Below are 25,804 nucleotides of genomic sequence, written 5' to 3'. Positions count from 1 at the left end.
GTTGCAAGACGGAAGCTTTTTCTTACACAGGAAAACATCCAGGCCCAGCTAAAATTTGAAAAACAATACCTAGTCTCCCAAAAGCATGTGGGAAAATGTGTTCTGATCTGATGACACCAAGGTTGAACTTTTTGGCCTAAATTCCAAAAGGTACATTTGGCACAAAAACAACACTTCGCATCACCAAAAGAACCCCGTCCCCACGGTGAAGTAAGGTGGTGGCAGTATCACGCTTTGAGGTTGCTTTTCTTCAGCTGGAACTGGGGCTGTAGTCAAGGTGGAGGTTATTACGAACAGTTCCAAATACCAGTCACTTTTGGCCCAAAACCCTCAGGCGTCTGCTAGAAAGCTGAAGATGAAGAGAAATTTCACCTTTCAACATGACAATGACCCCAATTAAATCAAAAGGTGCTTCAACAAAGTATTAGTTTAAGGATGTGCACACTTATGCAACCAGCTTATTGTACTTTTTTTATTTTTTATATTTTTTCCCATAATAGATTTGTTTGTTTTCAATTGAATTGTACAGGTTATAAGTCACATTAAAGGTGGGAAAAGTTTTGAAATGATTTATTGTCCCTTTTTTCTATCACAAAAACCTGGCATTTTAACAGGGGTGTGTACACTTTTTATATCCATTGTAGTTTACTGCAGGATGTGGTATAACATTTGTCTTGCACTGTTTGATGATCATTTTAGTGCGACACTGTTTACTTTTTTGTGTGTTTTATAAAGTCTATAAATTTTCTGCAAATTTTTGTTCCCTAGGGTTTTCTTGAATTGACGTATTTGTTTTATGGCTATTATAAAACCGACAACGTTTACTTCCAAGAATTTAAATACAACATTCCCCTTGCGTATCTACTTGTGACTGTTGCTTACCTACTTGTGAGTCTTCTCTGGATAGTAAGAAGGTAATATTCTGTTCCAGTAATTGTTTCTGTTTACCTTCCAGACTCTTCAGGCTTAAAAGATTTGCTAAAACAATGGACATTTTTTGTCAATCTACTGTACTATGTTGCATAAAAATGTTTTGTGATACCACATTGGTCACAGTCCTCTTTGCATGTAACAGCTCAGGAATTAAACTATTACTTGTGGTGATGGTAGCTTCTGTATTTACTATTTATGATACTTACTTGGTATGTATTCGAAATAGGAAATCCTCCTTCCCCATGTTTCTACATAGCATTAGTAACGGGTTGATATTACATCTCATCGGCCATGCTTCTCAGTTCAAAAATGATAAATACGTTTGAAACCTGAATTTGCAGCCAGTGTGAATAACGATATGCCTGCTGTAATTGTAAACTCAGTGTTGTTGGCTTAAAAGTTCAAAGATATGAGCTTTGTGATGGTAGAACGTATTACTCGGCCGTAGAGATGGTTAAGGAAAAACAAATGGATAGCTACAAGAAGTCAAATGCTGAACTTTAGTTGAATAAAAATTCCGTGGTTAGAAATCTTCTTTTATGTTGCTTCCTAAAGCAAATACTATGTCAAATGAGATTGTGAAGGTCATGCACAAAAGGGGAAAGTCTCGATACTACTGCATTTGTAACTCTTGTGAGCTGCAGTGGAGACTGTTTTGTTGAAGTTACTAAAAGTGAATAACAAAATGTCAAGATTTTTGAAAAAAATGTGGTCCGTGAGGATGTTTTGTTTTATGAACAAGTAGTTACTATTGTTTCTGCAAACAGAAAAGTAGGATATTGAAAGAACAAGTTCCTAAATCACAAGTGAAATTAATGATTACTTAAACCATGGTAGAACGCGAAGTTACAACGATGAGAAGAAAATTGTTTACGGTTCAAATCCTAGAAAGAAATGAAAGGCTGGACTATGGGGCTTATGTGAAGGATAATAGTCTGTCTACTTAATGACTCTGTTAATTTGAGAGAGCGTACAGGGTTTCTTTACAAACTCCAGGAAGATTAACTGAATGCCCCCAGAATGTTTTGGTGCAATTTCAGTGCTGGTATGTTAAGGGTCAAGTTTTATATCAAGTGTGACAGCCTGATATGTTTGCTATACTTCTAAGCGGAGAGTGTTCTTTAACAATAACTATTCACACTAGATAGCTTAAAGTCTAGCAAAATGAATCGAGGTCATTGACAGTTGTAAAATGACGTGTGAAGTTTTGAGGTTATGCACCCAGCCATCTTAAAGGCCTTTTCCCTGCTGGAGTGAATTCCTTTCTTGATTTTGGACTGGTAGTGCACAGTATAACAAAGTATTTGATTTTCAAAGAGCATGATATGGGTTAGGATTTGAAGGAGTGGAAGTGGGCAAACAATAATAAGTTATCATTCCAGGGCTGAGGGAAAAAGGACTGGTCCACCTGCTTCCTTGATTATGTGGTTGATGCAGTATTCTCCACTTCATGTAGTTCATTCTTCAGAGACTAAAAGGACTACTGTTGTTAACAGTATCAGAGTCTAATAGCGGTCTGTTGATTGTAGAATGTTTTATTGTAGTTTGCTCAAAATGATGTTTTAAAATGACTAGCAATACTATATTTTATGATTATTTGTTAATTATTGCATATGTTTAGGAACCAAGAAGCTGTTAGTAATTGGGAGAACAAAAAAAATCTATAGTTTACAGAATATTATAAGTTTAAGATTACCAAGACTATAGAAGAAGATTTCACTAGGGTTTATGCAATTCAGAATTGGAAGTTGTTGTATTAGAGGTATTTTAAAATAGAGTTTCTTAACACCCTCGACAAGAGTACTGCTGGTAAGGTACAGTTTGTTGAATGAGGTTGTTTTTTGTGGTATATGTGAATAATGGGTTGTTTGAAAGGAGTTCTTTAAATTATGGTGTAAACTGCTGCTTGCAGTGCATTATTCTTTAAGCTGATGGAAATGTATAGTATGATGTGTTTTAATGAAAGATCATATTTGATTCCCTTAGTCATGCAGTTGTTGCAGTGTTATTTCTCTTTGCCTGTTTTCCCAATATGCTGTTTCCTTCAGGTTCTGCTTGACCATCAGACCTTTCCATAACTCTCAACCCAGACACATCAAAAATCTGAGCAAAGGCCCATGAAAAATAGGTGCAGTTGGCCAAAATGTGTATGCGGATTAACATAAAATTTACATACATAATTATATAACCCCACCCACTCCAATAGAATTGCGGGATACTACCTTTTAAATGGAAATTGAAGAAAGACAAAATATTAAACAAAATATAACATTTAGGCTGTCCACCCAGCCACTGGGGATGCACAAGCCAGTGCATTTCTTTGTGCCGGTCCCAAGCCCGGATAAATGGGGAGGGCTGTGTCAGGAAGGGCATCCGGTGTAAAATTTTGCCAAATCATACATGCAGACAAAAGTACACATATACATACCGGATCGGTCGAGGCCTGGGTTAACAACGACCGCCACCAGTACTGTTGGCCAACAGGATGCTGGCGGAAATTGGGCTACTATTGGCCAAAGGAGGAGAAGAGGCGGAAGGCATGGCCGAAGGCAGGTAAAGGCTAGGACTGTGATAGTGAGGGTCGGAACTTTGAATGTTGGCAATATGACTGGTATAGGGAAAGAGCTAGCTGATATGATGGACCGAAGGAAGGTTGGTATATTGTGTGTGCAAGAGACCAGATGGAAGGGGAGCAAGGCTAGGTGGATCGGAGGCAGGTTCAAATTGTTTTATCATGGTGTGGATGGGAGGAGAAATGGCGTAGGCATTATCCTGAAGGAACAGTATGCTAAGAGTGTTTTGGAGGTGAAAAGAGTGTCTGATAGTGATGTTTATGAAGTTGGAAATTGATGGTGTAATGATGAATGTTGTTAGTGCATATGCTCCACAAGTTGGATGTGCGATGGATGAGAAAGAAAAATTTTGGAGTGAGTTTGATGAAGTGGTGATGACTGTACCCAAGGGTGATAGACTGGCGATTGGAGCAGATTTCAATGGGCATGTTGGTGAAGGGAACAGAGGGGATGAGGAAGTGATGGGTAGGTATGGTGTTAAGCAAAGGAATGCAGAAGGTCAGATGGTAGTGGACTTTGCAAAAAGGATGGACATGGCTGTGTTGAATACATATTTTAACAAGAGGGAGGAGCATAGGGTGACATACAAGAGTGGAAGAAGATGCACACAGGTGGATTATATCTTATGTAGAAGGGCCAGTCTGAAGGATATTGGAGACTAAAGTGGTGGCAGGGGAAAGTGTAGTTAGGCAGCATAGGATGATGGTTTGTAGGATGACATTGGTGATCAAGAAGAGGAGGATGAGTGTGAGGGCAGCACCAAGGATCAAATGGTGGAAATTGAAAAATGGTAATTGTGAGGTGATGTTCAGGGAAGAGTTAAGACAGGCACTGGGTGGCAGTGAAGAGTTACCGAATAGCTGGGTAACTACGGCAGAACTAGTAACAGAGATGGTTAGAAAGGTGCTTGATGTGACATCTGGAAAGAGGAAGATGGACAAGGAGACCTGGTGGTGGAATGAAGAAGTACAGGAGAGTATACAGAGAAAGAGGTTGGTGAAGAAGAAGTGGGATTGTCAGAGAGATGAAGAAAGTAGACAAGAGTATAAGGAGATGAGGTGCATGGCAAAGAGAGAGGTGGCGAAGGCTAAGGATAAGGCGTATGATGAGTTGTATAAAAGGTTGGACACTAAGGAGGGAGAAAAGGACCTGTACCGACTGGCTAGATGGAGGGACCGAGCTAGTAAAGATGTGCAGCAGGTAAGGGTGATCAAGGATAATGAGGGAAACTTACTCATAAGCGAGGACATTGTGTTGAGCAGATGGAAAGAGTACTTTGAGGGGCTGATGAATGAAGAGAATGAGAGGGAGAGAAGGTTGGATGATGTGCGGATAGTGAATCATGAAGTGCAGTGGATTAGCAAGGAGGAAGTAAGGATAGCTATGAAGAGGATGAAGAACGGAAAGGCTGTTGGTCCAGATGACATACCTGTGGAAGCATGGAGGTGTTTAGGTGAAATGACAGTGGAGATTTTAACTAGATTGTTTAATGAAATCTTGGAAAGTGAGAGGATGCCTGAGGACTGGATAAAAAGTGTTTTGGTACCGATTTTTAAGAATAAGGGTGATGTGCAGAGCTGTAGTAACTACAGAGGGATTAAATTGATCAGTCACAGCATGAAGTTATGGGAAAGAGTAGTGGAAGCTAGGTTAAGAAAGGAGGTGATGATTAGTGATCAGCAGTATGGTTTCATGTCAGGAAAGAGCACTACAGATGCGATGTTTGCTTTGAGAGTAGTGTCAGAAAAGTATGCAAGAGTAGTACAGGATATGTACGAGGGTAGTGTGACAGTAGTGAGGTCTGCGGTGGGAGTGACGGATGCGTTTAAGGTGGAGGAGGGATTACATCAACGTTCAGCTCTGAGCCCTTTCTTATTTGTAATGATGATGGACAGGTTGACAGACGAGAGGGTTGCCACAGAGGAACTCCGGTCCGCTAATGATTGGCAGTAGATTTTTATGAAACGCCGAGGTGCCAGCTCGACGCCCAACCTTCAACGAAGGCACGCCCATTTACGCATGCATGTCTTTCGAACGCTACCCAACCGTGGGGAGGACATGCAGACTCCACACAGAAGGCACTCCCAAGCCACGCCGAGAATCGAACAGGAGAACCTCTTGCTGTGAGGTAACAACGCTACCGCTGTACCACCGCGGCTACATACAAACATTTCTGAGTATAATAATTTAATTTTATCATCAATTAAGGGAGCTTCTCTTGCTGAGTTCTGGTGAATTTTTACATGGAAGTGCCTACATACATAATTTGTACGCCATCTAAATTGGACAAAATAAATACAAATTCCAAAGTGGAATATTGGATATAAACGAGAAATTAAGAGTCTATATGTCAGCGTAACAGCATTACAGAGACTGCCGTTTCCCCGACACATACACACCGAACTCCTAAAAATAGCAAAACCCCAGATGAACAATTTTTTTTCCATAACGTAACACTTAAAATATTACAAAGTCTGGGGGCTTTGCCCCCACACCCCCCAATGTGGGAGGCTGTGCCCCCCACACCCCCTAACTAAATATACCAACTCTGAGATCACACTACAATGGATTAAGGGCCAGTGTCATGGCTCAGGCCAAGCAAATCGCTGACCTAAGCTTTTGCTCTTTTTGGAGTTCGGCCTATATGTGTCGGCGAAACAGCATTCGCTGTAATGTTGTTTCGCTGATATAATAGACCCGAAATTAGAGCTTACTGGCTCCATGCTATGTTTCATTGTACAGTTTTCAATCAGTACTGGGGGACAGTTGTTTACTCTATTAAACCATCATGCATTAAATGAAATTCTTGGTTTATACAGCATCTTTCTTAATCTGAAGCTGAACAAAAGTGATTGTGTTATGGACTATTTTAGCTTTAGCAAAACAACACTGTTTCATAATGCACAAGGAGTCATTTATAAAGAAGAGCAGACAATCCTTTAATTGCACTGTCATAAATCCATGGATAAAAAAATGTAATAGCTCTACACTGCCAGAACATTTAATTAATGGTCTTAGACTCGTCATTTTCTCACATTGTCTCTATAATGGCCTTAACTAATGTTTCACTTTTCTTTATTGTTATCTCATGAGAAAGATAGTCGCTGATGTGCGTTATAGTATTTTGTGTGTGTTGATGTTCGTGTTTTTAACATTTTAGTGAACAAAGAGGTTTTGCAGAGCAAGTTAGATGAATGAGTGAATACCAACCAATGAAAATTTACATTTGCACATGTTTTACTATACAAACAAATATTTCAAGCATGGGCATTAATGCCCTTCTAGCCTGCCAATATACCAAAACACTTGTTCCATAATAAGTGTGCAGCCTTTTCTTAAACATTTCTACACTAGGACTTGCTTTAATGTAATTTAGTAGTCTGTTCCCATGCATCAGCTGCTCTCTCTGGAGCCTATTATTACGCTTCTCATTCCTATAGATTCTTCTACATACGATGTCTGATGATTCTCTACTACGTTTTGATAACCCCAAACATTCCCAGAAGTAGTTGTCTCCTATACATCTGAATAAGATCTTCTCTTAGATGGCGATGAGACACTCAGATATTTTAGTCATTCATAACTTAAATTTTCACATTCGCAGATGCCCTTGGTATATTTTCGCTGTACTCTTTCCAGTTTACTCATGCTTGTTTTCTTGTAAGGTTTCCATATTGTTACTCCATACTGAAGTTTGGGTCTAATGTAACTAACAATGACTTCATCATTGCTGATTTCCAACACTTTTTTATAAGTCTTTTTATGGAACCACTATTAGTGTAGTATAGTATTATGGGGTATATGCCTAAGTGTATGTGAAGGGCTCCATGTGTTGGTATGTAACAGTAGGGGAGGTAGTGAAGGCTTAAGTTCTGTGTGTGTGTGTGTGTGTGTGTAGGGGGGGGGGGGGTTTAGAGTGGCTGTTATATTTCAACACACCCTTAGATTGAAGAGCAGAGCCTGCAACGTTGAGTAGAGGGAACCACTAGTGTCCAGGGATACCTCTTAAACTCTGCCCTCAGAGATACTTGCACTGAATGGGGATAATGGATGGAGGAACCACTGGTTACCAAAGATACTTCTTTAAAATCATGTCTAAGTGGCACTTAGAAAGAATGGAGATCTGGGTGAGAGGAGCCACTCACCTCCAAGATTACTTCTTTAAGCTTGTGCCCAAGCAGCTGTTAAGCAGAACAGGAATTGAGGTTGGGGAAACAACATGCCTTAACAGCACACAGGGGTGAGGGGAACACTAAACATCAGAGATACTCTAAAAATATCCCAATCCCAGCACACAGCTGCTTGCTCCCATTGAATTGTAGTACATTATCATACATCCAACAGACAGATGATATTTGTTCTAACAGATCTATGCAAGTTAAATTTCACCAAATTGCATATTTCATTAGCAACATTATTAACATTTAAAGAATAAATTGTGCAATTCAGCCTTTATCCTTTTTTGGATCCTTTTTTAAGCTACTTATTTTTATGCTCCTTAACTCGTCTACTAAAAAACACTTTCCCCCTTTTCCCTTCCTTGTCATCGTCAGCCAAACACTGAACAAGCATCCACTTGCATACTTTAAGTTAGTATGAATAGTACATACATCCCCACTTTTATCATTCTTGAAAACTGATTCCCACACTAGGAATCCTAACAGACTGGTTTAACACCAGTCTAGCCTTCCCCTTCCTTATCTCTGGGAATAGCATTCTTTGCCTGGGAAGAAAGAGAAATATTCATAAAGACCCCTTCCTAAAACTTAATTGAAGGATATCCTTCCTGGGGAACGTGGAACAGTGAACAACTCCCCCCATCACTAGTAGAAAGAAGGGCTTCTATCTGCACCTACTCAAGGGCCCCACTTGTATAGCAGGTGAATTCTCACAAGCAGCCTTCAGTAGTTTATCATCCTTCTAAACTCACTCCAAGGTTATCTCCTGAACAAGTTCACCCAGCAGTTTCAATTGCTACTGCATTGTCCCCCCTCCTCCACACACCCTGTGCTGGAAATCAAACCAGCCACTGCCATCAGCAAAACATTTTGAATACAACACATTACTAAATCCGCTATGCTTTCAACACCTGCTTTCTTCACAACTCAAATACTACTTCTACTCACCTTCTCTATCTAAATTATCTCACCCAACCTCTTCCTTTTAATCATTCCCCACCTTTTCATATAACAAACTCATTTCCCTCACTACCCACGCACTCACCATTCCTAATATCCACTTATCTATGTCCTATCTATGACCATCTACTTTTTCCCTGTAAACTTATCTCATCCACTCCCACTCTGTTCAGCCCTATCCCCACAAAACTCACAACACTCATACCTGATACTAAACAGTCCAAACACCTCTTTTTCTATATTCAACAATTTATTACTATCCTTCTCTCTGGAGACATACACCCTAACCCTGGCCCCTCTATCCCCTCCTCAACAGCAAAATCCATTATTTTCACTTCCCCAAATGCTCAAAGTATAACTAACAAAATCCCAATCTCCATGCATGGCTTCTCCATAACCAACCAGATATCCTATCCATTTTAGAAACTTGGTTAAAACCCCATATAAAAGACTCCGAAGTAGCACCCCCCCCCCCAACTATTCTATCATCAGAAAAGACAGAACCCATAAAAAAGGTGGGGGGTGTGGCTCTCGTCTCTCTTTTACTCCTTACACTAAACCTGTCCCCTAGTTTGCTAATGCTGAGCTAATTCTAGCTCTACTTCAGATAAATAGACGCAAACATATATGTATAGCCTCCCTTTACATTCCTCCTGAAGATAATATCCCAGTTCTAGAAGATATTCTGTCCTGGTTCTCCACCAACATATGCAATGAAACCATAATTCTGTGTGACGTCAACATTAACTGGACAAGCATTCAATCCCTAACAAACTCCCTAAATATAAACCTCTATAATTTTACTCAGCTAATATGTTTCACTACTAGACCCTCCAAAGAATACTCCTCAGGCAGTACCCTAGACTGGATCTTAGTCTCTCACCCTCACAACATCTCTGACAGTGGCAGCCTTCCCGACTCTCTCTTAGTGATCACTTTCCCCACCTTCACTCATCGCCTTCCCTCTCCTGTACAACTTTCACACAACTGTATCTCCATACACTCCCTAAAAATCTTCAGTCCCAATACCTTCTCAAACTCACTAAAATCCACAAACTGGAACCCTCTAAAAACTCTCCCCCTGGAAGATCCAGTTACTTATTTTAACTCAACATTCTTAAACCTCTTAGATACCTTTGCCCTACTAAAAACAAAAAGAATAAAAAGTAAAACTGCCCCTTGGTTAACCAAGGATACACTAGCTGCCATGCACCTAAGAGACAAAGTTTGAAATGCCACCAGAAAAATAAAACTCCCATCACCCTTAATGAATATAAAACACTTTGCAACAAAGTCAAAAAGCTTATTATAGCAGACAACAAAGCTTATTTCTCCTTACTGGAAACTAGCCACAAGACAAATCATAAAAAGTTTAGGAAAGATAAAACCTCCCTCATCAACCCCTGTAAAAAAGAAATCCCTTGCCCCGAGCCAGATGCCTCAGACATGGATTTGGCCACCCAATTTAATTCTTTCTTCATCACCTCAATTGCCAGACTAACATCATCCTTCACTAACAGCTCTACTTCCTCTCCTTCACCTCCCTCTACCTCCTCCTCCTCCCCATAACACCACCACCTCTCAATTTCCTCTTTTCTCTATAAAACCTATTCCCATGTCTACTATAAAAAAACTTCTCCAGAAATTAAAACCTTGCTCCAACGCCCCTGATAACATACCCTCCTACTTTCTAAAGATAGCGGCCAAAGCCATTGCCCCCCCCCCCCACATCTGTGTCCTAATAAATCGCTCAATCCAAGAAGGCTATATACCCCAGCTTTGGAAAAAGGCCTTTATTATTCCCCTACACAAAGGAGGCAACAATAACAATATTCCAAACTTTTGACCCATCGACATCCTATCCCCTATCTCTAAAATTCTTAAAATGTATTCTCCTACAACTTCTGCCCTATCTTATAGACAATCACCTACTAACCCCCACACAACATGGATTCAGACCTAGCCACAGCACTACCACTAATCTTCTCTCCTTCCTCGAAACTGTTAACAAAGCCCGCGACTCTAGCTGCTTCGTATCTACCTTCCTCCTAGACCTCTCAAAGACCTTTGATTCAGACCTAGCCACAGCACTACCACTAATCTTCTCTCCTTCCTCGAAACTGTTAACAAAGCCCGCGACTCTGGCTGCTTCGTATCTACCTTCCTCCTAGACCTCTCAAAGGCCTTTGATACCATCTCTCATAACCTTCTCCAAACTAAGCTGTCTAGTCTAAATCTATCCCTCTCCTCTCCTCTCCTCTTAACTGGTTTACCAGTTACCTGTCTAATAGGCAACAAGCAGTGAAATGGAAAAAAGCTACCTCCTCATTCCGTAACAGCCCCACAGGCGTACCACAGGGTTCAGTACTAGGTCCCCTTCTATTCACCGTTTTCATTAATGATTTCCACCATTCAGTCCCTCATGCAAAACTCATCTAATACGCAGATGAAACTCATCTAATACGCAGATGATTCCACTATCATCTGTTCTGCCACCTCCACCCCCACCCTCATAAAACTAACCCAACACACTTTCTCTATTACCGAACAGTGGATGTGAGATAACCACCTGCTTCAAAAACTAAACTTATGATATTTACTCCTTCTAAAACATCCACCATAGACAAAAACTCATTCTCCATCACTAGCCTGAACAATACTCCCCTCGAGTTAGTACCTGAACTAAACTATTAGGTGTCCTCATTAATGACCAGCTTAAGTTCAACACCCACCTACAAATAAATATAAAAAAAAAAACATCAGAAACTAGGTATGCTCTACCGCTAAAATCGCTACTTCACTCCCTCTACCAAGTTCATTCTTTCTACCACGTACCTCATCCCTTCTCTCCTATATGGTGGTCCACTCCTTACTAACCTACAATCCTCTCTTAAGACAAAACTCTCTTCCTGTTATAATAAAATTGCCAAGTTTGCCTCAAACCACAAATCATCTACCCATCACTGTATTGCCTTTCATAAACTAAACTGTTTAGAGATACCTAATCATCTCACCTACATTCAACTCATTCATGCTCACAAACTCATCTTCAGTCCCTCCCTTTCTTCCTCCTTTAAAATGCACCTTCCAGACAGACTCTTAAGATCTAATAATCAGAATCTGATTGAATTGCATAAACCTGCCTGTCCTCCAGACAGAAATCTCCTATCCTTTGCCTTCGCACGCCAGTGGAACTCCCTACCACCATCCATCCGTACCCACCGCTAGCCACTCTACCTTCAAAACCTTACTTCACTCACATCTAATATCCCTTTGGGAATGTTCCTGCTTCCACCCCACACAACTTTTTCTGCCTACTCTTCCCTCCCAGCTCTTCACCACTTCCCTCCCTGTTCTCCTCTTCCATGTCTTCCTCATCCATCCACCTTCGGTCATCCTTTCTTTCTTTCTCTCTCTTTCTCCCAACTCCTCCCCTCTAGGTTCATTTCTCCCCTATCTGTCTTCCCTACTTGCACCCTCTAGCATCCCATGTACTCATTACCCTAATGTCATATTTCTACAGTAGAAACATGTATATTTGTAAATATTTACTTATGTTTATAACATTTATTGTGAAATTTCATGAATTGTATCTTTAAATGCTATGATTTCCCGATGGTGTCCCCGGCTGTGTGCTCCATGAACTCAATGAGGAATTAAACCCACAGCTAGGACAGCTGTTTAATCAAAGTCTTACCTCTGGATACGTACCCAGGGAGTGGCGCACTGCAACTGTGGTACCACTTCACAAAGGCGGTGCCTCCACCGACCCTGGAAATTACCGGCCCATTAGCTTGACAAGCCTTATCTGCAAAGCCATGGAGAGGATCATAATGGACCTCATAAATAAAGACATAGGGAATTTGCAGACTTTGGATCCAACCCAGTTTGGCTTTGTCAAAGGCAGATCATGCCTTTTAAACTTGGTTGACTTTTTCAAAACAGTCACCAAAGCCATTGATGAGGAAAGGCAGTCCATACAGCCTACCTCGATCTGGCTAAGGCCTTCGATACAATACCCCATTCGGGTATCATTGAAAAACTCATCAGCTTAAATGTCAACCCATACATCACAAGATGGGTTGCAAACTGGCTGAGTGACAGAACCCACAGGGTCAGAGCTGCTGGCGCCATGTCAGACTCAAAGCCTGTCACAAGTGGTGTCCCACAGGGCTCAGTCCTGGGCCCACTCTTGTTTGGCATCTACTTTTCCGAAGTACAAGCAAACACAGGAGGGTTATGGCTGACAAAGTTTGCAGATGACTGCAAACTGGGCCATAGTAGAAAACACATCTGACACAGATATCCTTCAGAAGGGTCTCACAGAAACGGATAACTGGTGCCAGAGCCACGGCCTAAAGTTAAATGCCAATGCATAGTCATACCCTTCGGGAAAAACAAGGTTACCCCTAGCTACCAAATAGGTGGCAATCCACTGAGCACAGAAGAAGTTATCAGGGACCTGGGGACCCAGGTTGATAGTAGTCTGTCATTCGACACCCATGTAGCTAAAGTAGTTAGGAAGACCTTCTACATTGCCCACCTTATCATGAAGGGATTCTCATCTAGATCAAGGGAGGTCATAGTCTCCCTTTACTCATCACTCATCAGACCAATGATTGAGTACAATGCCCCATTCGGAATGTATCTGACCCGACACTTGCAGCAGCTGGAGAGGCCACAAAAGTTCCTCACCAAAAGGATAAAGGGTCTCAAAAATCTGTCCTATGCTGCCCGACTGAAAGAACTCCAGCTCTATTCAGTCGCCACGCTTGCTCAGAGGTGACCTTTGCCTAACATACAAGGCCATGTCAAACCCAGATTTGATGAATATGCTTCACCTCAAAAATCTAGATCCATCAGAGCCACAAGGGCGGGAGACTTAAACCTTGACACGGCTATTAATAGGACGTGCTGGAGGGATAGATTCATCACCCAAAGACTCCCTATGCTGTGGAACAAAATCCCGGTACATGTGAGGCAGAGCACCTCGCTGGCCTTGTTCAAGAGAAATCTTGACCAATGGATGGGAGATCGCAGATATACCCCAGGGATTACCTCAGTGTCACTGCTCGACAGAGGCACAGCAAAATAATGGGTATAGTTCCCCATACTAAAGGGGTGGCGTAAGCCACAAAACGATGGGCTAGGCTTGTAAATGCCCTCGGGCAGATAGCCTAGTATGAACCTATGAACCTATGAACCTATTTAATCTGTACTTCTGCATTACTATACAGCTATAACTTTGATAGTATTGTCTTTAATGGAGCTTTTCTCCCCAGGACTCCATTGAAAACAGGTTTTTATTGGCCCAATGGACCATCCTGGCAAACCAACTGCAATAAATAAAAATAAGTACATTAAAACACATTATGTCAAATCTGACCACAATGAAAACATTCTTTCATTAGACACTTAGTAATCAGATGTGCATCAGCTCCACAATTAAAAATCATTTTTGCCAGCCCAGCATATGATGTGCGACAAGACCACTAACCCACTGTATACTAATCACAGAGGAAATTAGTTGCAAAACAGCATAATTTTCATTTAAGCAACCCACACATCCCATGCACTAGTCCTGATCTTTCTCTAATCAAAAATATTAACGTTATGGACAGCAGAATATAAAGCAAACAATGCTATCTCAGATTCTAACAGTATATCAGTTCAAAATTGTATAAACAGTCTTTATTTTCTTCAAAACAGCAGATGTCCTAAAAAATGTACTCATTGAAATGGTGAGAATGCAGTTATTATGGAGTTTGTCTTGGCATTTGGCTGATTTGCAGATATGCACAAGCACAAACTCAACTTTGAAACACCACAAGACCGCTGCTGCACAGCACATTTACATTAACCAAATTAAAACGCACTGCAAACGTGGTATAATTTGAACAGCATGTTACAGCTTGCAGTCTTGCACCAAACGACAGCTTACAGTCCGATTCCTTTGTTGCAGTTTGTTTGCTATTACTTTTTACTAACCTACCGTGCTCGGGGATGAGCCGCTGGAGATGGAGAAACGAGAAAGTAAATTTTCTCACTTTGATCCTGGCCTGCAGACTCTGTAGCAGAAGTTGCTGCTATTTCCAATCAAAACAAACAGTCATCCAAGAGTCTAATCTGATAGGCAGTCGGTCTGCTCATGAAGCTGATTTCATCAAGCGTGCTCCTGCACATTGATGACGTTGCAAGATATGCTGGGGAATGCATGGTGACATCAGCAAAAAATTAAACTTGTGAATAAAAATTAGAAAAAAAAAATTTAAAAATCAGGAATTGAAGGGGCCACTCAGGAATTTGTGGCATGCATTATTTTGCCCTCAAAACTGGTAATACCAAGGAATTTGGTATAGTTGAGAGATATGGACCTTTCTCATTGGTCTAGCCCATTCATTCTTCCAACCTGGTTATCTTCTTGTGAGAGTGACAGCTGCTTAAATAGCCCATCATCCACGTAGTAATGGTGATGATCTTTGGCCTGTTTGGTATCCCAGCAACTTAAGCAATTGTCCTATGGGCCTAACTCCACCCCTGGGGACTTTCACAACACTGCAGGGGCATCATATGCCCTTCTCCTATACGTGCATGCTCGCACATATGAAGATTACATCATTTTTGACCCTCAGTTCCCAACTATTGGTGTTTTGCAGACTTTGGACTGCATGGGAGCAGTTGATTGGTTGAACTGTCTCCCTCCTCTAAGATAGGCAAGCTAATGTAAGCCACTCACTTCCACCCTGCCCTAGCTGATTCATCCAGCACCCAAGTTACTGTTTATACTCTGGTCGTCTGGGAGGTAGGTAGAACTTTATTCCACAATGCCACAAAACCAGATGCTGTAATATAATTCAGTTTCTGTTTTAAGTTTTTTGATGAGAGATTATTTAATGTCTTGTTAAAGACACTCTTTGGCAAAGTCTAGAAGTAGTTTGCTTGATAAGCTCCTTTACAGAGGTATGAGGCACGATGTAAGTGCTCCAAATAGAAAGCAGTCTGATTATATCATATTGAGCATAAGTACCATGTACAATGACTTATTTACTGTGCAACCCAGGTTGATCATAGTTATTGGGTTATTGAGCTTGGGCTCCCCTGAGGATTCTTTCCACTAAATGTGCTACAAGACCCTTGTCCTGCATGGTGTAGCTCCTGCCTCAGAAGGACATGTAAGTGTGACTTTGGATGAAGGGTAGGTGTATGAGTTTCTAGAACAGAAGAGTATAGGGTCATTTTTTTTTTGGATGCCCTGCTGCCTGTTGACAGTCACCTCCCTGAGATTCGTTGGCCCATTCATTCCTCACAGAGCAAGGGCCATTCCCGTCCAACTTGTTCCCTATGAAGTGGGATCTAATTGTGGAAACATCATTCTTGCAGCCATTTATTTTTTAAATGCAGCCTGACATCACCTTCTGTTGACAACATAGCTTCCACATCCCCATGGTGGGGATGCTTATGCCCCTAATATGGAAGTGTGCCTCTTCTTGTCTTGTCTTTACAAAGGCTGCCAATAGCTTGCAGACCCACCCATGTCCCTTCCACTTGTATCTTGTTATTAGATAAATTGTCCTATGCTGCTTCCCTTCAGTGCCATCACAGTGAGAGGAGCCACCTCCACTCTTTCTCCCTGACAAGCATGCTGATATAAGCCAAATGTCTCTCACCCATGCCATCTGGCTATTCTAGCTTCCCAAGCCACTAATTTGTTTCGGGTTATCTGAATTACAATCAGGATTTTCTTCCTCTGCACCAAACAGCTGAGTCAGAACACAAGAACACATAGGTTCATAGGTAGTTACTCGGCTATCGGCTCAAGGGCCTAAGTAAGCCTAGCCAATCAGGTTCCCTGGCTTACGCCACCCAAGAAAGTTATTTTCATGTGCCCCTGTCGAGCAGAGCCACAGAAGTGATCCCGGAGTGTATTTCCTATTTCCCATCCACTCATCAAGATTTTTCTTGAAGAGTGCTAATGAGGAACTCTGCTTGACATAGATGGGTAGCCTGTTCCACAGTATGGGAAGCCTCTGGGACAGGAATCTATCCCTCCAGCATGTCCTGTTTATTGTGGTGACAAGGTTTAGGTCCCTAGAGTGTGTAGCTTGGCAGGATTGGGATTTCTTTAGGTGCAGCATGTCCAGAAGCTCTGGGTTTGACATAGCTTTATATGTTAAGCAGAGATCACCTCGGAATAGGCGATATGCTACGGAGTAAAGCTGGAGTTTTTTGAGACGGTCAGTGTAGGGCATCTGTTTGAGGCCAGTAATCCTCTTTGTGAGGTACTTCTGTGGCCTTTCCAGCTGCTGTAGATGTCTTGTGAGGTACATTCCAAAAAGGGCGTTGTAGTCTATAATGGGTCTAGTGAGTGTCGAGTAGAGGGGAACAGTGACCTCTTTTTTTCTTGGATGAGAACCCTTTTGGGATGAGGTGTGCCACGTAGAAGGGCTTCCTGACTACTGTGGTGATGTGATTATCAAGGGAGAGACTACTGTCCACCTGGGTCCCAAGGTCTCTTATCACACATTCGGCGTTAAGTAGACTGCTGCCAGTGTGGTAGTTCATGGGTACAGAGTTTTTAACCAAAGAGGATGACAGTGCACTTTTTGGCATTGAGCTTGAGGCCATGACTCTTGACACCAGGCATCTGTCTCAGTTAGGCCCTTCTGTAGGATGTCTACATCATTTGGGGACTCGACTATGGCTCATAGTTTGCAGTCATCTGCAAACTTCATTAGCCAAAGGACTTCTATGTTAGCCTGTACTTCAGAGAAGTAGATACCAAACAGGAGAGGTCCTAGGACTGAACCCTGCGGTACTCCACTTGTCACTGGTTTGAATGCAGATTTGGAGTCTGTAACTTTTACACTGTAGGTTCTGTCAGTGAGCCAGTTGGCAACTCATCTTGTGGGTTGGTCATGGTCATGTTTAATCTGTATTGTGAAAAATTTCCTTATTTAGCTTCATAAAGCATGAGGTTGGTTTTCTTTCTGGAGTTTTGCAAGACAATCCATATATGATTAATAATACAATGGCTGAGGCAGTGGATTAAGATTTGGTTCAGTACAGATTTGCTTAGAGAACATGGGACTAGAGTGTGGGATTTTTGATGTAATTATATTTGGGTCCATCCTTGAAGTTCAGGAATACTTATTTAGTACTTGACTCTTACATGAAGGTACAGACCTCTCATTGTCACTTTGTAGTGTGGCACCTTGTCAAGCAAGAGGCACAAGGTCAACACCCCTTGCAGAGAACAATTGCCTGTCTGAAACGCTTGCTGTCTCACCAGTTCTTATTCCTGTAGGTGAGAATGTGCAAGTGGTTGTAGTCCTTTTCTTGTGATGAAAGAAATGAAGAGAATCGCACTGAAACCTGTGATATGTAATTCCATGTCAGGTTTTACCTAAGAAGTGTATTTAATTCAGTTGGACTGACCCGTTATTTATCTACTTTGCTCTGAGTAGAGGTAGAGAGGAATGTGCAATAACTTGGCAAACCTTATCCGAGTGAACTGCTGATGGCATTGCCTTTTGCCACCAAGCATTTCCATTTTAAAAAAGTATTCCTGCTAAAGATCTTTGTATTAGAGGTGTGGCTGCTTCTGAATTCATTTTATGAACATTTCCATTGCAGACATTTATACAGTAGTTATTTGGTCCTCATTGTACACCTTTGCCAAGCATTATTACTTGGCCTGGAATTCTAGGAGACAGGTTTTATTTGCCTCCTTAGTGATTCAGGATTCATCCTTTTGAACCCTTGCCTTTTTTTTCCCTTTGTTTGGCTTGGTCCACTTCAGGACACTTAATATAAAATATGTGCACTTCTTCGAGTACTTGGAGCATTAGGCCTTAAAGTCAACCCTAACAGATGCATACTTGCCAGCTCCATCTCATTTTGGGATGCATTTTCCATTAAGTCAGGCAAGTGTATGATTTTATATTCTCGGTGTGTGTGTGTGTGTGTGTGTGTGTGTGTGTGTGTGTGTGTGTGTGTGTGTGTGTGTGTGTGTGTGTGTCTTTCAGGAAAAGTCCAAGCTGCACGTTGCACATCTGAGTGAATTAGCTCCTAGAAGAACATTATGCAGAAGGGATATTAGGATATTTTATAACCAACTGTCACAAGGTTACAGTGTAGGATTGGGTACTGCTGAAGGTTTTACAAGGTTATTCTGCATATTTTTGTTCACAAACTGTTTTTCTTTAGAGGAGGGCAGTTATGGAGACTAGTTTTTATATCACTTGAACCATTTTGTTAAAGTATTTTGTGTACTGACTCTCATATAACAGATGTCCTTCAAGGATGTATCTGCAGTCATAACATATGGGTTGTCCTGCCTCAGGCAGCCCTTCAGTTGGCCGTATTCCAAAGTCTGGGTCTGGCCTCGGCTGATGTCGCACTTTCCCCGAGACGTCAGAGCTTCTGGGGTATAAAGGCATCAGCCAACGCCATTTTCCTCAGTCTTTCTTGCCGCGCGGTGCCCGAAGCAGAAGCTGTTCGCAAGTGCCGGTCGGTCAGATCCAGAGATTTCAGCTACCGAAGACTTCTAAAAAAGCTAAGTACCCCATTGGGGACTCTTTCTTGCCTCAGCCGATGTCAGACAAAATAAATAATTGTTTAACTTGTGGGAAACAAATACCTCATAAGGATTTCCATTCTTACTGCCTTCCTTGCTTAGGCCCAGACCACGACGTATCAGCTTGTTTAGCCTGTGCCTCCTTCAACCGACGAACTCTTAGACGTCGGTCGGAGTTTGCAGAAGAGTTTTTTGGATCCGCTTTTGCATATAAAATGCCGTTGGAGACTCCGACTACACATTTAGCCAAAAAACGCAAGGAAAAGGACCGACACTCGCGGCCCGCGGTTTCGGCTGAAACCATGGTTAGGCCTACCGCGAGTGTCTTGGTTTCGGCTGAAACCGAGTCCTCGGTTCTTTCTTCTGCCGAAATCATACCTCCGACAACCGAGGCCAGAGAGGCCCCGGCTGCGTCGGCTACAGAAATCCCTACCGAAGAAGCAAGCGCACAAGAATTGTCCGACACCATTCCATTGGACATTTCTACTCCTGCACGTGGGGCAGCTAGGCCCCCTGCTTCTATGTCTATTAAGGCCTTCTCCAGAGCTAAAGCAGCTAAAATTTCAAAAGCCTTACCTGCAAAAGCTACTTCTCAGAGACCTTCCTCAAGTTCTCAGATTCTCAGCCTTGCTGAGGACCTTATATCCATGATTAGGGGTTCCCAACCTCACCCAGACAGGGCCTCCCACCCTCCCCCTGACAAAAGGCCTAGGACTGAACCCCCTGAACCTCTCTCCTCAGATTACTCCTCGGATGGATCTGATTTATCAGACCATCAGGAAGGGCCATATTCTCCTTATGAGGATTCAGATGCAGAAGACTCTATTCCTTCTGCCTCCCCTCCTGAAGAATTTTCCTTTGGGGAAACTTTGCATTCAATGAGGGAACACTTTCAATGGTAGGGTCAGGATTTCTCTGATTCTAGAAAAAGATTAAGAACTTTTTTTACACTTACCACAACATAGGCCTTTAGCCATACCACCTGTGCTAACTGTAGTTGATGATGCATATAATGATGTCAGTTCTGCCCCTGACTCTCTTCCCCCGGCCCCTGCCAAACCTGACAGATATTACAGGGTCCCGGATTCTCACTTCCATTTGTATAAAGCCCATGCTGCAGACCCAGAAACTATATCTCAGGGTCCAAAAGGTGTTGCAGCTGCCACTGCCAAAAACCCCCTACCCTCTGAAAGAGAGTCAAGAGCATTAGAGAGATGGGGAAAAAAGGTGTATACATCTGCTACTCTTTCTGCCAGGGCATTAAACTGTCAATTCCACATGATACAATACCAGGAGTATTTGTTAGATCAGCTGAATAAAAAGCTTTCTTCTACTGAACCTTTAGACCGAAAGTCCCTTCAGGATTTGGTACACAACTCTCAGCAGGTCAGTAGTCATTTCTTAAAATGTGGCTATGATGCACTGGAGGCTTCATTTAGATCGGCTATGACTGGGGCAGTAATTCGAAGACATGCCTGGCTAAAAGAGCAATCCTTGCCAGACCATGTCAAGGCTAAACTCCTAGATGCTCCAATGGAAAAACAAAGTTTATTTGGTTCCCCTGCACAGGAGATTCTAAAGAAAGTGGAAGAAAAAGCAAAATCTGTGCAAACAGTAAAGGATTTTCTGCAGGTTCAACCTCCGAGGTTCAGCAGAAACTGGCCTTTAAAAAATTGGTCCTTTCCAGACACCTCCAGAGGGGCAGGAATAGACGCCCAAGAGGCAGAGGTCAATCAAAGGGTGCCTACAGAGGTCGTCAGTGGCAGCCTGCCAACCAGAGGAGTAGTGCCACAGCTGCAACTACAACCACTTCCACAGGACAGACACAATGACTTGACTCTGATTCCGCCTACCATGGAACAACTGGAAGCACCCTTGGGCGGAAAGCTGTCTTTATTCTCGAAAAACTGGTATTGCATTACAAAAGACAAATGGACATTGCAAACAATAGACAAAGGATACAGGTTTCACTTCCACACTTTTCCAAGAAGGAACGGAATGCCAAACCTTCCACCAAACCAGAAGCCAGAGGCTTTAAGACAAATCCACAATTTACTTCAGATGAAAGCTATAGAAAGGGTACCATCTATGGAACAAGGCCAAGGATTTTATTCCAGACTATTCCTTGTACCAAGAAAAAAAAACCAATGGTGGCCTATTCTCGACTTGTCCGCACTAAACACATATCTCAGTGTGCCAAAATTCAAGATGCTGACCCTACAGCAACTTCTTCCCATGTTGGGCAAGGAGTCTTGGCTGGTGACTCTAGATCTCAAGGAGGCATACCTGCACGTCCCTATACGACCAGATTGCAGAAGACACCTCAGATTTTTTGCAGGATCAGAGCATTATCAATTCTCAGCATTGCCCTTTGGCTTATCTACTGCGCCCAGAGTATTCACGAAATGCCTGGCATCAGTAATTGCACATTGCAGGCTTCAGGGAATTCAAATCTATCCATACCTGGACGACTGCCTAATACAAGCGGACAACAAGACAAAACTAATAAAGGATTTGGCCTATGTCATGCACCTGTTACAGGCGTTGGGATACACAGTCAACATCCAGAAGTCAAGACTAGTGCCATCCCAAAGGATAACATTTTTGGGTGCGGATCTGGACACAATGACTCAGATGGCTTTTCTCACAGAAGAAAAACAAAAGCAACTCCCAGTCTATTTCATGGCTTTGACAAGACAAACTCAGCTCACTGCAAGGAAAGTCCTGCAGGCCCTGGGTTACATGGCATCCTGCATAATCTTGATCCCGCATGCCAGGCTACATATGAGAAAATTACAATGGTACCTAAGGAATGTATGGTCTCAACACAGGCACAGTCTAGAAGCCATGATACCAATCATTCCATGCCTGAAAAAGGAATTCCTGTGGTGGGCTCAGGCCTGCCAGTCCAACAGAGGGTTGCCTTTCAACAAACCACAGCCAAGGCAGACCATCACCACGGACGCCTCAGACCTAGGATGGGGAGCACACATGGAGGACAAGTGTATCCAAGGCCTATGGTCTCAGGACCAGCTGAACTTGCACATAAACCTAAAGGAGATGCTGGCAGTGAAACATGCAATTGAGACATTCAAATCATTCCTCCAGCAAGGACATCTGCTGATAAGGACGGACAACACCACAGTCATGTGGTACATAAACAAACAGGGAGGCACGCATTCCTACCCTCTATGCCGGATGGCAATGGATCTGTGGAACCTAGGCCTGAATCTCAACATCCAGCTGCAGGCCAAATTCGTACCAGGAAAAGAGAATTCACTAGCAGACACCTTAAGAAGAACTACCACGGATGCTCACGAATGGATGCTGCATCCAGACATCTTCAAAATCATAACAAGCAAATGGGGAATGCCAGAGATAGACCCTAACAGTGTATGCTTTTCCACCTCTCCCATTGATGTACAAAGTTCTACTGAAGATCAGGGAGGAACAGCCAAAAGTGATACTAATAGCTCCAGACTGGCCAAGGCAGCACTGGTACCCGCTACTGAGAAGCAAGTCTCGGGCGAACTCATGGCCTCTACCCCTATGGCCTCTTCTTCTAACGCAGAACAACTTCAAGACCCTGCATCCAAACTTGAAAACACTGCAGCTAACTGCCTGGAAAATTGCTTAAAACAAAACAAAACTGTTTTATCTCAGAGGGTCAAGGACATTATCCTGGAGGCTCGCAGACCCTCCACAAGGAAGACATACTCAGCTAAATGGAAGAGATTCCTCATTTGGAGCACATCAATGGGTACAAATATCACACTGGCAAACCTGGCACACATCCTAGAATATTTAGCAGAACTGTTCCACAATGGCCTGTCCTATTCTTCCATTAAGATTCATGCTTCAGCAATTTCAGCAGAGTACAACATGGATCCACCTATCTTCTCTCACCCTCTCCTCAGACAATTTTTAAGAGGAATCAAAAATGTAAAACCTCCAAGAAGACCCCCTCTGCCTACATGGGATCTCAATTTTGTGCTGGAAAAATTAACTTTACCCCCTTTTGAACCAGCAGCATCAGCAGACTTACAGTTCTTATCTTGGAAAACTGCTTTCCTTCTGGCAATCACTTCAGCAAGAAGAGTATCCGAGTTACAGGCACTAATGGCAGTGCAGCCTTTCCTTATTTTTCACCAGGATAGAGTGTCTCTGAGAACCAATCCTACTTTCATGCCAAAGGTGGTATCCAGGGTATCCTTGAACCAAGCTATTCATTTGCCTACGTTCTTCCCTAACCCACAGAACGGGGGGAAAAACTATTGCACACCTTGGATGTACACAGACAACTACACTACTGTCTGGACAGAACTAAAACCAGCAGAAAAACTAACCAACTTTTTGTAGCATATGCAACTGGAGTGCAAGGAAAAGCAATTTCCAAACAGACAATTTCAAAATGGATAGAAAATTGCATTTGTTTTTGTTACTCTTTTCATGGAAAGACAGCTCCTGAAAATATCAGGCCTCACTCCACAAGAGCCACAGCCACCACTACAGCTTTCCTACGAGGGGTGGCTACCAAGGACATTTTAGAAGCTGCTACTTGGAGCTCCGTGCATACATTTGCCAAGCATTACAATCTACCTTTATACTCCAGATCCCGAGCAGGTTTTGCAACTGCAGTTTTACAGGGGATCTTAACTACATCATCCTTATCTTAGTACCTCCTCCCCCAGTTTGGCTATGGTATTCTACCCATATGTTATGACTGCAGATGCATCCTTGAAGGACATAGTACAGTTTTGTACCTACCATAAATGTAGATGTCCGATAGGTATGCATCTGCAGTCAGGATTACCCACCCTCCTTCCCCTCTGTGGTATTCCTAGGGTGCTTACCCCTTCTTCAGCTAGCTGGGGGAATCTATTATGGTATATTTGTTTGTATGTATATATATATATATATATATATATATATATATATATATATATATATATATATATATATATATATATATATATATATATATATTGTTTGCTACTGTTTGGAATTTTCAACATTTATCCAAATTTAGCCTTCCTAGAGGGCACCTGGCATCTGGGGCAAGAAACACTGAGGAAAATGGCGTCGGCTGATGCCTTTATACCCCAGAAGCTCTGACGTCGGGGAAAGTGCGACATCAGCCGAGGCCAGACCCAGACTTTGGAATCCGGCCGACCGAAGGGCTGCCTGAGGCAGGACAACCCATATGTTATGACTGCAGATGCATACCTATCGGACATCTACATTTATGGTAGGTACAAAACTGTACTTTTCTTTTAATAAAACTGGATTAATTGTTGGCATTCGTGGGTATGGAAGATAAATATCTGCACATCCTTGTATGCAAGCCCTGCAAGAAATTCCTCAACTTCTAGGAAGAAGTATTCTGCTTCTCCTTCCCTGCTTTTCCATTGCACTTAGATTATTTCCCATTTGCTAATCTCTTGGATTTGCCCATTTCATGCCATGTTCCAGTATTCCCTTATGTCTTACCTATATGATTTTCTGATTGTTACTTTTTAATCCCAGCATCTTCCCCAACATGTGGGGTGTAACTCAAAAATGTCTGTCATTGGCTTATGTTTCAAAACTCTCCAAAATATTCCGTATATAATAGTTACTACTTTTTTCCAGACAGAAACCAAAGTTATTTCTATATTCAGAAAATAAGTGCAATGCATTGCATTCTTTTGTAATGCATGTCAAGACTGTAACTCTTGTCACTGCAAGGCATTACTCAAAGCCTTGATGTTCATGACATCTTATATTTTTGAAGTTACACTGTATAGGTTTGTGTGATGTTTTTCAGGTGTTTGTCCCTAAGATACTGCAGCTATCAATTGTCTCTTTCAATTTATTTGGAAAACTGACGTCTGAAGCTTTTTACTCAAAATACCATGGCTGAATCCACCCACCCCGAAGTTCAATCACCACTTAAGAAAAAGTCATGTACTGATCCTGCTGCTGTCCAGCCTTCACTGGACATCTCCCTCTGGTTGGATGAAGAGCCCAAGGACCATACAGTACTGATGCCCATTCCCTCTGCTGCAGCTTAGTTGGAGGCCAACACTGAGCTGTCTACTTGCACATCTGAAGAGGCTGTGCATACATCTGGTACAGATGTAGAGGGGAAACCCTAGACAGTTATATCTGAATGGCCTGAATATGTTCCCCATATTTTAATTAGGGAAGGAGTGCCTGGTACCCTCATTGAATCTAGGCAAGGGCCTGAACCCCCTAGATGTGTTAAAGTAGATGTTCTTTTAAAAAAGAAACAGAAAATCAAACTTGTTGTTATGGATCCTCACAAGACTTTACTCAGGGGCAGTTTAATGCACTTATGGCCCTGAAACCCCACAAGGGTTGTTTGTCACTACTTCTGCCACCTGGCCCTCCCCTCCTTCTGAGAGACCTAGGGATTCTGATTTTTCTGATGAAGAGTTGGATTCCACTGAAGAATCCTTACCATTTACCTCCAACATCCACTCTCCTCTGGCCCTGGAGTCTGATGACAAAGATTCTTTGTCGCCTCACTCTCCCTTTGAAGAATTAGCCTTTGGGGATACAGTGGTTCGTATGATGGAGCA

The 25,804-nt window shown here is 42.3% G+C and overlaps 1 protein-coding gene across 2 annotated transcripts in view; it reads left to right on the top strand.

The window, feature by feature from the left end:
* TMC7 (transmembrane channel like 7) overlaps nt 1-25,804 on the top strand; it is a 689,334-nt gene that overhangs the window by 253,709 nt on the left and 409,821 nt on the right. For both annotated transcript variants that reach the window (XM_044089735.1, XM_044089734.1), the window contains exon 6: nt 769-914. In XM_044089735.1, the coding sequence (XP_043945670.1) occupies nt 769-914 (146 nt within the window). The remainder of the gene's footprint in view (nt 1-768; nt 915-25,804) is intronic.

The sequence above is a fragment of the Protopterus annectens genome, chromosome 12.part0 (genome assembly GCF_019279795.1).
Source record: "Protopterus annectens isolate FY-2018-M chromosome 12.part0, PAN1.0, whole genome shotgun sequence".
NCBI lineage: Eukaryota > Metazoa > Chordata > Ceratodontiformes > Protopteridae > Protopterus > Protopterus annectens.
The sequence above is the reverse complement of the archived record's forward strand: the minus strand, read 5'-3'. Positions and strand labels throughout refer to the sequence as shown.